This window comes from Hakea prostrata, chromosome 1 (genome assembly GCF_041222555.1).
Source record: "Hakea prostrata isolate BN-2017 chromosome 1, UWA_Hpros_2, whole genome shotgun sequence".
In the NCBI taxonomy this organism is placed as follows: Eukaryota; Viridiplantae; Streptophyta; class Magnoliopsida; order Proteales; family Proteaceae; genus Hakea; species Hakea prostrata.
This window is the reverse complement of record NC_142600.1, coordinates 77,196,403-77,214,725: the sequence shown is the minus strand read 5'-3', so window position 1 is coordinate 77,214,725 and position 18,323 is coordinate 77,196,403. Positions and strand designations below refer to the sequence as shown.

The window sequence follows — 18,323 nt, the reverse complement described above, 5'->3', positions numbered from 1 at the left end:
CTCAGGATTTAGCTGATTATTGTATAATGTTCTTTTAAGAGATTTTTATCGTAATTTTTTTTCCCATATAGTAATTTTTTTTTCTTTTTAATGTTACAGGTTATAAATCGTGTTGATGTGAACTACATTAAATTTCTTAGATGATTCCTTGACATAGTAATGTATTCATGGAGAGCATAGAAGATCAAACTAGGCAGTAGGATTTTGTTTCCAAATTCCAATAATGAAGAGGAGCAAGATTGAATCCATTTACTCCTTTCTCTGTCTTTTATTTATGAGGACGTAAAATTTAGACTTGAAAATGACACTTACAGAAGAAGAAAAAAATTAAAGAAGATGACAAAGCATAGATAAAAGTAAAAGCATTTCACAAAGCACAACCGGATCATGATGAGGAAAATGAACTCCCGTAGCTATGAATACTTAGTGACAACCATCCCACATAATCTCTAATTAGAAGGAACTTCCTTGGCAAGGAGAGCTTCCTGAGTTTTCCTGAAGAGCTTATGCTGGATGTGCTGAGCGAAGGTGCGAGGTGGGAACACAGCCGGTTCTGACTCAGAGACTACTTCAGGGAGAGGCTTCAAGATGATCTTTTCCTTTGGAGGTTCACAGAAGACAGCCCAAGAGATCCTAACCTTCTCCTTGTTGACGAGTCCTCTGTGGAGGATACTCTTGTATTTGCGGTTGCTGAGGATCTCAATGGTGTCTCCTATGTGCATGATGATTGAGTTTGGAACACATTTGGCTGTAACCCATTTCCCTTCATAGAAGAGCTGCAACCCTGGTACCATGTTGTGGAGGATGAATGTGAGAGCACTGATGTCTGTGTGGGCTTCCACGCCTAAAGCCAGCTCTGGCTGTGGACATTTGGGGTAGTAGTTGATCTTCATCTGCAACAACAGCTCTTCCATCCCACCAACTTCTTCTTCCAGCCTTCCTTCTTCCAACCCCAGTCCTAGGGACAACACCCCCAAGATCTTGCTTGCTAGCATCCTCAACTGCTTCGCGTATTCACTTGTCGCCTCCCTGTAGAAACCCAAGTGATGGAATTTACCATTTAGAGAGAAAAAATTTATAAATTACATAGTTAGATGAATCTGTAAAATTTTCAAAATTTCCTAGGTTTTGAGATTAAACATGTGTGATGAACACAGATCTTCCGCGTCCGGCCCTCCATGAGTCCAATTTGTCCAACCATTGGATGGACTACAGAACCTCTTACAAGTTACAATCATGAGCTCATAATTGAAATTACTTACGTGTAGTCACTGGGTGTCTTGGGCCAGATTGCCATGTCACGTTTGTCTTCAGGGAAGATGAGGTGAAAGAAGTAGTCTTCCCATTCAAGCTGACCACTTGCATTGTTAGCAAGCTTGCTTCCATACCCAGCAATCTTGCCAGAGGCTTGATCATTGGCATACTTCTCCTTCTCCTCCACAGGGAGATCGAAGAAGGCTTTTCCAGCAGCCCTGACTCGGTTGATGAGGTCTTGGGAGATACCATGGTTGACTAGATGCATCACTCCCCAGTCAGTTGCAGCTCTGTTCAGCTCTTCTCTGCATCTCTCCCTCACCAATGGCTCTTCAGAATCCAAATCCTTTAAATCAACGGTGGGAACTTGAGGCCCCTCGTCCTTCTTCTCCTCTTCGAAGACGTCGTTAATGCTGGTCAGTTCGTCCTGGGGACGCACATATTCTTTTGGAATGGATAGGATTCCGCTGCTGGCCAAGCTTTCTACTCTAGACCCTGCAACTGCAACTTCGGCTGCCATTATACTCTTGTTGAGCTAATCTTTCCTCTGCAAATTAACACTCTTGCCAAACTTCTTGTATCTAATTAGTCTCTATAAAGCTCTTTTTTATAGACCCGTTAAGGATGATAAGTGAATAAGAGAGAGTAGCCATTTTAGGTCGCAGCAGGCACAAGCAGAAGAGAGCGAGAGGGTTTGTTGCTCACGTGATCAAAGACTGTAAGGTTGAACCGTTGAAAGTCTGAAGCACGTGGAAGTGTCGCCAACAACCAGTTACAACTAGATCCTGCACGTGTCAGCTAACACTTCTATGATCCTCTGTAGTAGGGGCGTCTCTGTCTCTCGTCCGTACTAGTTGTGGCCTTTCATTTTTTTTGGTCGTGTCTGGTTTATTACATTCCAGAAGGTGCGTAACGTCATCCAAGAGACCCCATCCCATGCTGCGTGTACGTCAATGAGATTAATTCAATCATTTGGATGCTTCTGGCAGAGTAGTCCCCACATAGAAATAATAAAATGAATGAAATCTGAAGTCTTGAGTTTGTATTTTTTTTTTACACCTCCCTTCCTCCGTTTCTATCCCATAGGCTTATCTATACTGTGATTAATTTATACAAAGACCAAAAATATTATTATCTAATTAAATTTAAAATGAGATGTATCACTAATAAACAATGAAACTTTCAAAATATTTTAGTAAGATAGAGAATTCTATACTAGATTTTTTGGCTTTGCGATGCTTACAGTTGAAGCTTACCAGGGTTTGGTGGGTTCTTTTTATTGTGGATCCGTCAATCTATTCTTTTCGGCTTTTCAAACATTCTATTTTCAAGTAATGAAAAAACTTTTGGTTGTCGTAAACAAGCCTTCAAAAAAACCCTTCAAAATTCAAAATAGATAAAACTTCCAAACTAAATTGTTAGAAATGTTGATGTCTTGGAGGTGAACTTGAGGGAATGGGCCAAATTTTAGATTTGAGGTCGATTGAGGGTTTTTTTTTTTTTTTTTTTTGCCAAAGGTCTCAATGATTTGGGTGCCAAGAAAATCTAGAGGAGTAGGCATTTAACTTCTTCTTTTTATCTAGGTTTAGCACATCTAGATGGGATTTTTGTTGGCAGCGTGTGTCTCTAAAAACATCTGAACGTCATAGTGTGTTTTAGCCGTGAGAAGGTGACGTATGTCTCTAAAAACATCTGAACGTCATAGTGTGTTTTACTTGTTTTTATATTTACAAAGTTTCGAATATTTAGAACTCTCATACCTAAGATTTTTTAAATTTACAAAAATTAACTTTTTTTCTCCCATCTAAAAGAACCTCTGTTGGGGTGTTCCAGGTTAGGGAGTTCTCTTTCGAGCTGGATTAATGATTTTTCTTAAAAAATCTCAAGGAAAAAATATTAAGATCTGTGACAGAAAATTTAAATATCATTTCAAACCTCAAAAACGGTGGTTGACGACCTAGCGGGCTCAGCAGTGGTGAGAAGATATCATATCTGTGGTAGAAAACCTACCAACACGGAAAAACCTGCTTAAGGTTAAGAAGGTTTTTTTTTTTTCAATCAGAAACCCTATTGGGGTTCCAAGTAACGCCAAGCTAGAGGTTATGACATTCTCTCAACAAATCTAAGAGAAAAAGCCCCAGGGTCAAGTTCGCAGTGGTCTGAGGTGTCTTTTTGGTTAATAGAAATATAAAATATAAAACAAAACCCTAAACCTGCTTCCATGACAATCAAAACTTTGTTTTCTATTTCACCGAATAGCCTCTTATATGTTTAGATTTTTTTCTAATTGGGAGAAATAAAGGTTTATTTTGTAAATTTGAAAAATCCCAAGGGTAGAATGTTGTAATATTTAAAAAATGAATACACTTAAACCGTCTAATGTATCTAAGAACACATATCGCTCTCACACAGATGCGCGGAGAATAACCGCGCAGCCGCGAACAAAAATATATTCCCCATAGCAGCCAGCTAGAGGCTGCTATATTCTACATACCAATAGAGTCATTATCTACCTGAACCACACCCATGTTAGATACTCTAAATACTTAGCTAATAGATCAAGTGGCAGTGGTTTAGATTTGGTAGGAAGGTGTATGGCTAGTTCCTTACAATTTGTTTGAACATCTAAATTCACAAATTTCCTTAGGAAAATGCATTCTAATGCTATTAGAAAGTCAAAAGTGGTTGCCTTCAGCTGTTATTGATCTTTCAAAAATGGTTTTTTTTTTTTGTAGTGCTTGCAAGTTCTAGCATTGCAATCCCATATAGTAGTTGACTAATAACAGACAAAGGTGATTGTTTGTTTTCAGAAATAAGATGGCATTCATGGCTTTCCACAGACAGTAGCACTAAACCATAGCTAGAGCATTTAAAAAACAGGTGTCAGTCGATTTCATCTTCCATGTTACAAAAGATGTATCTGAGAGTGTGGGCAGTTTGATTTTTTGAAGGTAACATCCTCAAGAGGAATAGTATTCATAAAAAAAATTATATCTAAAAACAATATCTATCTTTCAGGAAAAGGTCCATCATTTGTTGTTATTTGATGGGTTAGGCAGTTTTTTGTATGATTTTTATTTTTTATTTTTACCTAAATAAATATAAATAATAGCTTTTGATACAATTTATAAGGCTATTTCTATTTCAAATGGTTGAAAAAATACAAAACCTTAAGTTTTCAATTTTTCTATAAAAACAACTTTCATTTAAAAATGCCTTTGTACCAAAAAATTTTCATTTATTTTTGTGGGTATTTAAAAAGCATGTGCTTTTAAGTTTTAACCTTTACAAGTAAGATTAAAAAGATAAATTCGTAATCTTTTATAAGCTTTCTTTATTTTATTGTTTATTTTTCCGTCTTCCGGATTTTTTTGTATGCAACCTAACACTAATCATTTTCTCCAGTGCTTCACCAATCTGTCACCACCGGCAACGCGGTCACCAAGCACCACCAACAACAATAACTTGGCTTCAAATTTTTTTTTTTTTGGTAAAGGGTGCTTTATATTAAACTGGACAAAAGAGAGAAAAAAGGGGAAATATTACATTTCGAGATATCGTTTCCCTTTGGCGTCAGACTGAATAAGTTCAGCTAGCCTATGGGGGAGGGCGGTAGGGCTCAGGCTTATCTCAGGAGAGAACCTTGCAAAGTTGGTGAGGAAGTCAGCACAATGGTTTGTTTCACGCAAATGGTGAAGGACAACACAATGTTGGAACGTCAATCGAAGGTTGGCAATGGCAATATCTTCCACGAGTTCCAGAACTGCCCAAGGGGCACTTAACCTGCCAATAACAATGTGGACTGCAAGTTGGGAATCAGACCGCACTTGAATTTTAGTAGCACCATGTGGGTGAGCATGTGCTAACCCACAACTTATTGCCTCTAATTCCATCCTCAAAACATTTGCAGTAGGACTTCCACCAGTTACTGCAAAAATGACTTGACCAGTGAAAATTCTACCAATAGAACCATAACCACCACTTCAATTCTTTTTTCGTCTCCCTGTGTCTTTTGCCGTGGCTGGTACCATAACTCAAGAAAATTAGGTCAGGGTTCAATCAATTCTAACTATTTTCCTTTTATTCAAATGCAAGCGTAGAAATTTAATGGTAACACCAACTCCAGAATTGTGAAGCTGGGTTTGCTTTATTTGGTTTGCTTATCAGGGTTTGTGAATTGGGCGATAAGGACAGTGCAAGGATATGAATGGATAGGAATTATAAGTTGACGAACAAAGGTAAAATTGTCAAAAAAATATTCATAGAGTTAGGAGCTATTACTATTCACACTTCTTTTTTAACAAATAATGTTTCAAATATAACCTGTACTTCTAAAACTAATGCAGAACTTGCAGGCATGGAAGGTGAAATGGATGTAGAGAGAATATCTGTATGGGAATTTGTACAGTTTCTCTTAATTCGATATTTTTCTGTTGTCCTCTATTTGCCTTTTTTGTCGTTGGAGCATTGGTCTTGATCTTTCACCTATTTCTTTCTTCATCGTTTTCGTGTCTTTTTTGTTCATTTTTATGTCTCAGTATCTATTTGTTCTTTGTTTTCTTCATCTGAGAACCCAGTTTATTCGTATGAGCAAGAGAAACACTACACGAAACTCGCTTTTCCAATTTGTGCGGGTTGGAATTACCAATAAATGCACTTTGCATGCATGTCCTGAATTCACGAGCGTTCAGTTTTTTTTTACCAGAAAGATGTTATAAAATTTTTCAAACACCTATTTTCAAATAAAAAATTGTTCTTTTAAGTCTAGAAACATGTAAAAATGGTTTTACATAAGAACTGGTCCCCTTGAAATGGAAAACATTACCAAATGCATACTAAGAGACTACAATTATGCATCCAAACCCAGTTATCGACTGTAGATTTTGATCAGCTATATTGTAAGAGACCATAATATGTATTAATTAGTTTCTTCTTATTACTTGGTATATGATATGATTGATGGACTTGTAATTAGTATTATATGTCTTGCTTAGCATCAAAGTTTATGAAAGACTATTATGAAAGATCTTCTATTCATTGTAAATGAGGATTTACATAATTTTCATTTTGAGCGCAAGTTTTAGAAGTAACAAAAAATCATTTTCTAGAAAAGTAATGCCAAACATATTTTCAAAGGGAAAATATGTTTTGCTTAGTGGTTACCAAATGATTTTTGTATTTTAACCCAAAATGAGTTTTTTTTAATTTTTTTTAAATGATAAAAATAAAAAATGAAAATATGCCAAACAAAACCTTAGTCGGGAACAAGTTTAAATAGGCTTCTTTTTTTTTTTTTTTTTTTTTTCTTCCTATTTTAGCCTTGAATGCTACTTAACAAAACTTAGTCCTGCTGTCAACTTAGGCTCTAAAAAACCTTTCCCAACCTTGAACCTTAAGCCATGCCCAACCTTGTCCTGATTATTCCTAATTGGGCTCGGTCAACACAAGTAGCCCTTGACCCTAACCCTAGCTCTAACTTTGACTTTATCCTTTATCTTAGTAGATCTGATATAAAAAAAAAAATTTATCTCATTAAATTACAAATAAGATACACAATTGAACAAAACTTTCAAACTTGAAGTAATAAATTTTTGTTTAAAAGTAAAAGAATTTTACCAACAGGGGTTGGTCCAAGTGGTAAGCAGCTTGGTCCGCTTAAGCAAGGTTCCAATATCGGTATCGAAACCTTGTGGATGTAAAAAATCCCCGCTGGGAGACTCACCCACCACAGCCAGGTGTGTGACCCGGGTCAAACACCGGATTAGTCAGGCAAAGCCTTGAAAACCGGGGTTGGCAACAAAAAAAAAAAAAAAAATTTTTTTTTTCAAGCTAGTATTATCGACTATTTGAGTTGCATTTAATATAAAAATATCTCAACTAAATTTAAAATAACATGTACATCCGCACTATGAAACTTCAATGTCCAAATAAAAACTTCCAAGCTAAATGGTTAGAAATGTGGGTATCTAGGAGGTGAATTCGTGTGATAGACTATGCCTTGCCAATGGCCTCTACAATATCCAAGCATGGCTTACACTTTGGGGATGTTAAGAAAATGGCACTAACCCGGCGGGGGGCAGACCGCCGGCCGCCGCCGCCCGGGGGGTTCGGAGGCCGCCCACTAAAAATCCATCCGATGCGGGTGGCCCGGGCCCCCCCCCACGGGGGGTTAGGTAAGGACTCTTCATGTTACTCTCCTCATCTCGGGGTTTTCGTTCTCTTCCCCCTTGCCTCGTCCTGGCGGTTTCTCTTCTGTGTCTTCTTGTTCTCTTGGTGTTGGATCTTTTGGCGCTTGTTCGTCGGGCGCCCGCCCCAGGTGGGGGGGGGGGGCGAGCGAGATTCCATATCAACAGGGGACAAATGGATTTGAAGGCTAGGAGTGATCAAAATGGAGTACACTACCTTTGAAGGACTCATTATCATCACAAAAGAATCTCCAAAAGAAAGATCTGATTTAGCTAATACCCAGTGCTTTCAAACCATATAAAACGTGTTACATCAAACGTGAACCAAAATTGTCTCCTTTTGCAGTATTTTAGCACCTGCCATCTCATTCCTTTTGCCTCCATCTCTTTTCTTTGAGTTTTAAGCTTCAAGCATTACACCAGATTGAAATTCAAATAAACTAAAATGAAAGGTTAGCTGATCATTTGCACAGACGGTTTTTTTTCTTCTTTCTTTGAAGTTCATTTTTATTAAAAAATAAAATAAAATAAAATTGTGCATGGAGTCATTTTTATAGACCCTGAACCTAAGTCTTATTGACACTAATTTAACTATATATAGTCGATTATTTCTGGCATAGTGGTGAAAGCTTCTTATTAGATACAAGAAAAAATAACTAGATCTTAGATTTGATCTTCGGTTCATTCACATCTTTTTTCTCCCATTCTCATCCGATGGGCTTATCGACCAAGTCCTTGTGACTAAGTTATTGATACTAGAAATAAAGAAAAAAAATCCTAATGAAGTCCAATCCCCCACTAACCCTAAGGTTACGTTTGTTTGCAAAGGTAGGGTAGGAAAAGAAAACATATGGGTCCCATGTGTAGTGGAATGAGGGAAAAGGAAAAGAATAGGAAATTGTTTTGTGAAAAAGTGATAGTGGTAGGTCCCACTTTTTACTTTTCCAAACTTTTCCACAAAATCCCAAAAAAATTGTGGGGTTTAATAAGCCTTGGGGTGGGCAAATTGGGTTGCCACCCTCACAGACAAGTTTTCATAATTCAAAAAAGCTTGTCTCTTATTTTTCCCACCCCAAGTAACCAAACAATATATACTTTTAAGAAAACTAGAAAAAGTTTGCTTTTTTCAAGAATTTTCCCACCCCTTTTTCCCACTCCACCTTTATTCTAGCAAACAAACACAGCCTAACTTAGGGTTCAAAAAACTTATCCTTGACCTTGAACTTGATGCACCAAACCATGCCCAATCTTGCTGTGGTTGTCCCTAATTAGGCTAAGTCAAGATGAGTTGAACTTGACTGTAACCCTAGCCCTAACCTTGATTTGATCCCTTAAATTGAAAAAAATTATATCAGTTAAATTGAAATGATGCACCAGCACAACTAAACAAAACTTCCAAAAATCTGTATTTTTATAAATAAAAAAAATCTGGGAAAAAAATAAAATTAAATTAACGCTAGTATTATTATCCAATTCAATCATGCTACATCTAATATAAAAACATACATTTAAAATAAATTAAAAATGAGAGAAGCACAATCAAATAATGAAACTTTCTAAACCAAATCATAGAAACTTCAAAATAAACCCTTGTTGACTCAATTATGTGGGATAAATTACCAATGAATCACAACTTAAAAGTTGGGGTTAGTGTCCAATTAAATCATAACCTTAAATGACAAAAATACCCACCCACAACATTTAAAGAGAAAAAAATTACTAAAATACACATTTTAGTTTTGACTAAATACCTCTTCATGTAGGTGGGTGAAGGGATTCTCTTGACTAGCCATCATTGAGTTTATGTTTACAAGATTGACGTATTAGTCAACGGAAATAAATTATTTCATATTTTTTGTTTATAACACTCGCCAAAACTGCACTTTAATGGGTCCTTATGACAATTTTACCCCTCCAAGGACGGTGCAGTGGTGGAATGTAAAGAGCCTATATGTTGAAATGTATGAAAAGTATGAAATGTAAAATGCATGTAAAAGGTATATTTGTAAGGAGGGGACGTTTGATTCTCATGATTAAAAATCTTCTCTTCATTTGGTCGTCTTGCAATTTTTTCTGCTTTGCTTTATCATCGTTTATAGCATTGTCTTGCTTTCTCTACTTTGGTTTTCTCTTCGTCTCTTTCTCAGTAGTCATTTTCTTGATGGGTAAGAGAAGCACTATACATGATCTTGAGAGAAAGGAAAGAGGTCCCTTTCCCTATTGCTGTGAAGGGTCCTGTGCCTCAATGAAGGCGTAATGCCACCATGTGAGGGATGCTCATCGTGGTTTATATGTCATCTGCATAGTTTGTGAAGTAGTATCTGAATCTGCAATGCTTTTGAGATTCACCTCAGTAACACGAACATGTGGTGTTTAGATGTTGCCTCTATCATATACGTCTTTCCAACTCTGAGAACTATATCGAGCACAAGTGCAACATGCTCGAACCTTGCTCTGATACCATGTTAAATTTATCATAAACATTCACACACAAGAATCCAATAATTAACGTAAAACTCACGTAGAAGAAGCATGGAACGCCAAATGGATGTAGAGAGAGTATAAATTCGCTCTGATACCATGTTTTTCCGTATATTCTTCATTAAATATTTCTTTCTCACCCATTTATTCTTCGTTTAATTTTTCTATCTCTCAGCCATTTGTTCTTCCTTTAATCTTGTTTGTCTTAGCCTCGTTTTCTTCATGAGTACCTTGGGCAAGGGAAGCAGCACTCGTGAAAATGTTGAGGATGAAAAGTCGCTTCCCCTGCTTGTGCGGGTCGGAGTTCCTAGTACTGTGCCTCCATGTGATAGATACACATCCTGAAAACTACGTCGTCTGTTCGGTTTGCAACTTGGTATCTGTTTAAGTAAATGAGTTTGAAATTCATATTCAAGACCATGAACATGTAGTATTCAAATGTCACTTGTGTGATATAAGCCTGACCATTTCACACAAAATCCTCGAGTCATGGGCGGTGATCAAACTTCGATCAATCCATCAAAGCCTTCATTTTTCTTCTAGCACGTATATTTTCCTTTCGGCAAAGATCTACCGAACCTTGCTCTGATACCATGTTAAATTTATCATAAACATTCACACGTAAGAATTCAAGAATTAACGGGGTTCACAATGAATGTCGAATCACATTAATTCTTGGATTTTTGTGTGTGAATTTTTGTGATAAATTTAACATGATCAAGCAATGTTAACATGGAAAGAATTGGTGTCAAGAGAACAGGGAAGGACTTTTCAGAGTGTCTCGGTGGATCCGGGGTGGATACTTCTTTAGTAGCAAAAGCCCCCCGCCCGAAAGCCCGCCCCCCCTATCAAATATCGTCAAAAGGCAAAAAGACGATTTCTTTCGTGAGCTTGCAGGAGAGCAGGCGCCCCCTCCTCTCCCCCCCATCTCATTAAAGTTCTAGGTGATATATATATAAAGTTATTTGTCTACGATCAGTTTGTATTGTGTGGTAATAAAAAAAAAATGTATGATCCGAGTTCGGATGGCTGTTGCCGCAAAAAAAAAATCAATGTTGGAACTTTTACTCGGATTCGTTGTTGCTGGAAAAAAAAAAGTCTACGTTGGAATTTTACTGTATATTTTGATGTTCTTTCTTTCCCTTAATTTCTTTTTGTCTTTTAGTGTGATTTAATGATTAAATTTCAAAGTTGAAAAAAAAAAATTTGGTTGGGGAAAAGACAAAAAGTAGAATATATATTTTGGCATTAATCATTTCCTTTAGGTGAATATCCACCGAACCTTGCTTTGATACTATGTTAAATTTATCATAAACATTCACACACAAGAATCCAATAATTAACGTGAAATTCACGTAGAAAAAATATGGAACAACAAATTGATGTAGAGCGAGTACAGATTCAATGCTTTCAGGATGAGTACAGATTATTTTGACATTAATCATTTCCTTTAGGTGAATATCCACCAAACCTTGCTCTGATACTATATTAAACTTTTTATAAACATTTAAACACAAGAATCCAATAATTAACGTGAAACTCACGTAGAAAAAACATGGAACGCCAAATGGATGTAGAGCGAGTTACTGTGTAAACATCTTATGGATACCCATCCTAAAAGCTACGTTATATGTCCCGTTTGCAACTTGGTCTCTGCTTTTGCAAATGAATTTGAAATTCATATTCAGGAGCATGAACATGTAGTTTTCAAATGTCACTTGTGTGACATTCGCCTCGCCAATTCGAAGAACTACATTCGACACAAGCGTGACTGCATGTCTGATTTCTTGCTTTATTTTATTTATTTTTGCCTCAAACTAGATATGTTTTCCAATTTGTTTACAATTGCATGTATCCCAGAATAGCTCTATTCAGCTACTAAAACCTGTGATTTTGGCCTTTGGTTTGACTTACCATTTACCTGATATTTTTTCTATATTTTTATCCTATTTAGATACATAACAGATTGTAGATCGATAAACATAATAGTATATCCAAAAGCATCAAGTTGAATCCAAAAGAAATAAATAAATCTTGAGCATCAACTAATAACATTCCCCATATAAAATAAAAAAGAAAAAAAATCAGTCTGTCTCAGCCTTGTTTTCTTCATTTGAGTACCTTGAGCAAGGAAAGCACCACTTGTGAAATGCTGAAGATGAGAAGTCGCTTCCCTTGCTTGTGCGGGTCGGAGTTCATAGTATTGTGCTTATATGTGATAGATACTCATCTTGAAAACTACGTCGTCTGTTCGGTTTGCAACTTGTATATCTGTTTCAGTAAATGAGTTCGAAATTCATATTCAGGATCATGAACATGTAGTATTCAAATGTCACTTGTGTGATATACGGCTGACTAATTCACACAAGATCCTCGAATCATGGGAGGTGATCAAACTTCGAGCAATCCGTCGAAGCCTTCCTTGTTCTTCTGGCACGTATCATTTCCTTTCGGCAAAGATCCACCGAATGTTGCTCTGATAACATATTAAATTTATCATAAACATTATTATACAAAAATCCAATAATTAACATGGTTCGGCATTCATTGTGAAGCCTATATCCATGATAAGCTGGGGTTATCGTGGATATAGGCTTCACAATGAATGTCGAACCACATTAATTTTTGGATTCTTGCATGTGAATGTTTGTGATAAATTTAATATGGTATCAGAGCAATGTTCTGTGGATTTTTGTCAAAAGGAACGATTTTGCTTTAGTCCAGCGCATTTAATGCGTTGGATGGTTAAGCGGGCCGTCGGATGCACTCTAATCAATCTTAGCCATTGATCGTAGTTGGAAGGGTTAAGCGAACAAACCGTTTCGGTTTTCTCCATAAACCACACTGGACCACTAGACTAGACGAACCAAAATAATATGATTTTCAAAATTGTTTGAAAAAACACAAAACTAAAAGGGGCGGGCAAATCCTGATTTCGTCTCGTAACCTAATTTCAGAAGAAGTCGCTGGGGAAGAAGAAGCTCTAGAGAAGGTTTGCGTCACCGAACTAGTGAAATCCCTGTTCGTGAAGAACCAGTGGAAGGTGAATGATGCTCATACTTGATTTCGTCTTCTACCCTGGTTTCAGAAGAAGATCTGAAGAAACACCGATCGGACCTTCTTTCTCCGAAATAGTAGACTCAACTGCTGATCGACCAAGATTATACCGGAATTGCAGGATAAACAAATAGAGGGTTTAAAACTTGTCGAAGATTTCAATCAGTCAAATATTGATAGATGGTAAGCATTTTACGTTTCCAATTTTTTCTTTGCTGGTTAAGGTTGTTCCAACCCATCCACCCCTTCCTTTTCTTCTTCTTCATTGCGCTCACTACACGCAGAGCCAGATAGCTATTGCAAATTCGGCAGGTATCATTTTCTTCTTTTGTTTTCTAATGACTCTTTTGCTTCCTTTTTCATTAAACATATTGAACCTGCTTTCTTTGATATTAAGTGTACTGTTAGTTTGCTGTTTGTTGTTCATTCTTGATCTTCACATTCAATTATTTTGCTGCTTAATCCAAAACAAATTAAAGAGATACATTTGTATCTTCTAATGTTGTTGGCTACTGTTTAGCAATAGAATTGTTCGATGCAATGGTGCAATGGGAAAAGGGAACTCAGAAACCCTTATATATTGCAAAGCTCACTCTGCTAAACCCATTCTTAGATGAGAACAATGGGAGAGAAGCAATCTTTTTTTTCTTTTCTTTTCTTTTTCCAGCTTCCCTGGATTTAGCACAGAGCCTGACTACATGTTATGTAGAATATGAACCAGCTTTAATTAACAAAGCCAAGCCCGATCCAGTTCCTAACACAATGAAGTTTTGGATGGCTGGTCTCTGATTGAAATCAGTGAGAGCTTAGTAGATCTGAGTTTCTTTTTCTTTTTTCCTTTTTTTTTTTTTTTTTTTTTTTCAAATTTTCCCAAACTTTATCTCGATGATGATTTCTTAAGAGCTTGGAATAGAATGACAAGGTATTACCGAGTAAGCCTGTTCGAATCAGTGAGTTCCTTGCTAATAGCAATAGAACAAAAGCTTATTCATTTAGGGATTATGGTTGGTCTTGCCCCTTTCCGTCTCCCCTTTGTATATTCTCTCTACTTGTCGAAGATATCAATACTAATTTGATTGAAATCAATGAGAACTTAGTAAATCTGTTGAGTTTTTTTTTTTTCTTTTCAAAGTTTATCTCGATGATGACTTCTTAAGAGCTTGGAATAGAATGACAAGGTATTACCGAGTAAGCCTGTTCGAATCAATGAGGTCCTTGCTAAATAGCAATAGAACAAAAGCTTATTCATTGAGGGATTATGGCTGGTCTCGCCCCTTTCCATCTCCCCTTTGTATATTCTCTCTTCATCTCTTCTCCTTTGGGGCTTTTGGTAATGATTATTTATTCATCCAAAATAAATCTGAATCAATATATATTTTTATGCTTATGTTCTCAGTTTGTAGGAATATAGCTTGCTTCAAGGGAGAGGAGATGTAGAAACTGTACTGACAATGGGAATCATGGAAGATGTTAGCATTATTCCCCAACTTGCAGGAGGTGATCTAGATTGTCTATTTCTTTTTTTTACTAAATAATGTTGTGACATTGTAGCTTTATTTTTCACTCACCTTTTTTCATTCTTAGAGATGGTAAACTTGGTCAAACTGTGTTGTTCGAAGCAAATGAAAATACTATAGTATTCTAGTGATTCTTCTTGTTGATTTTATTATTATTAATTTTTGGGTTCCGTTTGTAAGTTTTCCAGTTATCTTTTTAATGTATTGTAAGTTGTCACTTCACTTAACTTGCATCCCTTTGAGTCCTAGGAAAAGCGTTTATATAACATTTGTTTATATTTCCTATTCATTGTTGTTGGCTAGCTAGTGTATTCTCCATAGATTTAAAGCTAAAACTTCATGCTTGTGCTTCATTTAAATAGCTCAGTCATTTATGAATTAGCGATGGGATATTTTATTTTTTATTCATCTTTAACTTTTTATGCATTGGAAGCATGTTAGATTAGTTGGCAGTGTCATGGTGCTATCATAGTCTTTCTATGTTGTTAGCCATTGAGGTATTACTTCTATTTACTAGGGTTTTGCATAAAAGGGTGCGAACCTGGTGCCAAAGGCTTCCACACAGGCAAAGGCCAATGGCAGCTTCCTACGCCGTCTTACCCCCACAATTTTTTGTGGAAGGCTGTTTTGATGCCTTGATCTCAACTGATCTTACCAACCACCATGGAAAGAAAAAGACTATGGGCTTTTCTTTTGTTGTTTCTTGGTGTCTATGCTAGAAGCATGTTATGTAAATTTTGTTGGGATGAAATCCTTTGTAGTGCAATTTTTGGGCGGTCATCCAACAGCCGTTGGATGTGCACATGTACATTTTAAAATCATGACCAGTGTTATCTTTCAAATGAATTTCTCTTTAAACCAGTTATGGTGAATTTGGTTTTAAACTAACCAGGTATGGTTTATTCAACCAAAACACAAACCGTATATATGCACAAAAACAAAAATTGCAGTTTGGATCGAAATGATCTAGGACTCTCGTCTTTGTCCACCGGAGTTGACAAAGACTCCGGCGAATGAATATGACCACGATGGCGACAATGACTGATTATGATGACAAGATGGAGAAAACCAAGCTTCCTAAATCAGTAAGTAGTATTCTCCACAATCTGTCTCCAAAGGATGCATATTCTACAAACTGATTGATGAAATGTTTGTCAAACCTATATTGTACAACTTGATTCAAATGTAAAGATTGACAATGGTATTTTGTGGAGTTTTTTTTTTTTTTTTTTTTTTTTTTTTTTTTTTTATATTGCTGATACTGAGTCCTTAGCTCAATATGGAAGAGCACCTGGAGAAAAACCAGGGGATGGTGGTTCGATTCCACTGGGATTCGTACATTATTGTTCTTTTTTATTTATTTATCCTGATTCTCTGACTTGGTTTTGGATAAACTTGTAGACCTTATCAAGAGATCAGAAAAGATTAAGTACTTCCAGTTCATCTATATCTTCTGCCATCTATCATCTGAATCATCAGTCAATACATGTTTAGACTTCCAACTCTCTCTAATCGTCTGAATCTCTTGGTTCAATGAATCAAACATGGATTGTTTTTCATCTGTTTCAAATCCATTGAGACCAAAATTGGTCAAAATCCAAAATAACAAAGATATTTATAAATCTTTGGTATTTGAAGCTTCTGAATGAAAATTTCTGCATCAGATTCACAGTAAGCCCAAGAGGCAGAACCAGAATTGCTATCATTTGGCTCATAAACCGTATAGTCTGAACTCATTGGATCTTCTTGAACTTTGATAAAACACTGTAAAATGAAGGAGGTCTAAATGTTGAATGGAAAACTAATAATGAAAGCCCAAATGATATAAGCTTGACCCAAATCGTTCCAATTCCAAGTTCTCACTCTGATGCTTCTCTTACCTTGCTCTTAACTTCTTACAGGCTATCTTCAAAGCTGGATAATCAACAACGCCACCAATAGGAAGCATTCTCTGCTTCCCTCCAAGCATTCAAGTCAGAAATCTCAATGTACTGGTTCCAATTTTTCTAATTTGTATTCCAAACCCAGATCACAAATCCTCACATCGTCTTGGGTTCAGCAATGTCTACGACTCCTTCCCAGCATAAACAGAGCATTTAGGAAACTCCTATTGATATGAACAATCCCATGAACACATGGTAGGTCCCTGTGGCTGATGTATTTATGAAAGAGAGCTTGAAATTTTTAGAGCTCCTCAACTGCATGTCCTTCTCTCTCTCATCTGGGTCAAACGCACTTATCAATCTCTCATGCTTTGTCAAACGAAGTGACATCTCTTTCTTCATCCGAGGTGGTGTCATTGGTCTTGTCTTGGTAAATCTATCACAGAACTAGAGTACTCCAGGAGCTATGGCTGAATAGTGTTGCTTATTTACAATATTTTTACATTGGAACGACTTGTACTCCCAGTGCACCATTGTTGGATAATACTTGGGCTGTTGGGCAATTGAAGATTGGGCAGCATTTAGATAGGATCTATCTCTTGCTTGCTTTGTTAAGAAAGTAAAACTTTAATTTATTTTTCTTTGTTTTGCTTATAATCTAAATGATAAGACTAATAAGTAGATCGATAAACAGAATAGTATATCCAAAAGCATCAAGTTGAATCCAAAAGAAATAAGTAAATCTTGAGCATCAACTAATAACATTCCCCCAGATTAAAAAAAAAAAAAAAAAAAAAAAAAAAAAAAAACATCAGTCAATCCCAAAGTTAGGGAAAAGCACATTTCAGAGTTTGGAGTATTACGGATGACTTACTACTTATTGGAGGTATCTCAAAGCCCCCAAAAGTGGGTCGAACAGAGAATCTATTATGAGAACATCCAAACTCCAGTTCTTCTTAACAAAAGTAGGCATAGAATCAGGCATTAGTTGTTTTAAATCAATCTGATTGATTTCTTGGTCAGAGCTGATATGATACCCCACCCCCTCGCTTTGCTTTCCCTGTTGAAACAATCCCTTACTTTCCTCCATTAAGTGTCAGATGGTTCTGCCGAGTGTGATTAATCAATTGTTGGTTTCTATATGTAAGATGACTTTTCATTGGAAAAGTTAAAGGATCATTTTGTAATCAGAACTAGTCCAAAGTCAGAGAAGGCATTCATCCAAACAAAGCATTCACATGGTTTGGGAGTCTAATTTCAGTGCTGGTTTGCTAGTTGCACCCTAACATCCTAATTTTCATTTCTCTTGTATTTGAGAGTCTAGTCTTCACACTTGGCTGAATTTTGGAACATAGGTTCCCTTCATCATCCTGACTCGATCTGAATGAGATTTATTCAACAGGATGGTTTTGGAATAAGTCCTTATACCACCTAATTCTGGCTTTTTCTTCTGATTCTGTGTTGTAGGTAGTCTTGCTGCTGGGTTAGCCTAATCTAGTCTTACATCAGTATCTAGTGACAACCATAATTTTCTTTAATTAAAAAAAAAAAAATGAAAAAGAAAGAGAAAGTATAAGGAAAAAAGGGCTATGACTCCTGAAATCAGAAGGTTATTCAACATCTTTCCCATGGCTAGTGTGTGGGTGGATGTGATGATCCATACACAATCGTCAATATGGAAAGATGACCTTAAAAATGAATATGTTCTCTTATGAAATAGTTGATAATGCTTTCAGTTGTCTATTGCAATTGTAAAATTTATTAATGTGTGATTCCCCCTAGTGCTTTACCTATATTTCTCAGTTTTGAAGTTCATCATCATATCATTTAGATCATGTGATCTTTATCTATGTCAGGATTTCCTTGATCCTGTCACAGTATCAGCATTCTGCACACTGGAATGACTGATCCTATGTTTGGACCTTTTAATCCATACCTGATTAGAT

General features: G+C 36.5%; 1 protein-coding gene across 1 annotated transcript; it reads right to left on the bottom strand.

Annotated features, from left to right (window-relative positions):
• Positions 1 to 239: 239 nt before the first annotated feature.
• LOC149030223 (leucoanthocyanidin dioxygenase-like) lies at positions 240 to 1,851 on the bottom strand. Its single transcript, XM_089142532.1, has 2 exons — positions 1,263 to 1,851; positions 240 to 1,029 (listed from the first exon to the last, which is right to left on the bottom strand). The coding sequence occupies exons 1-2, from the start codon at positions 1,772 to 1,774 to the stop codon at positions 450 to 452; spliced, it is 1,092 nt and encodes a 363-aa protein (XP_088998658.1). The 5' UTR covers positions 1,775 to 1,851; the 3' UTR covers positions 240 to 449.
• Between the last annotated feature and the right edge of the window lie 16,472 nt (positions 1,852 to 18,323).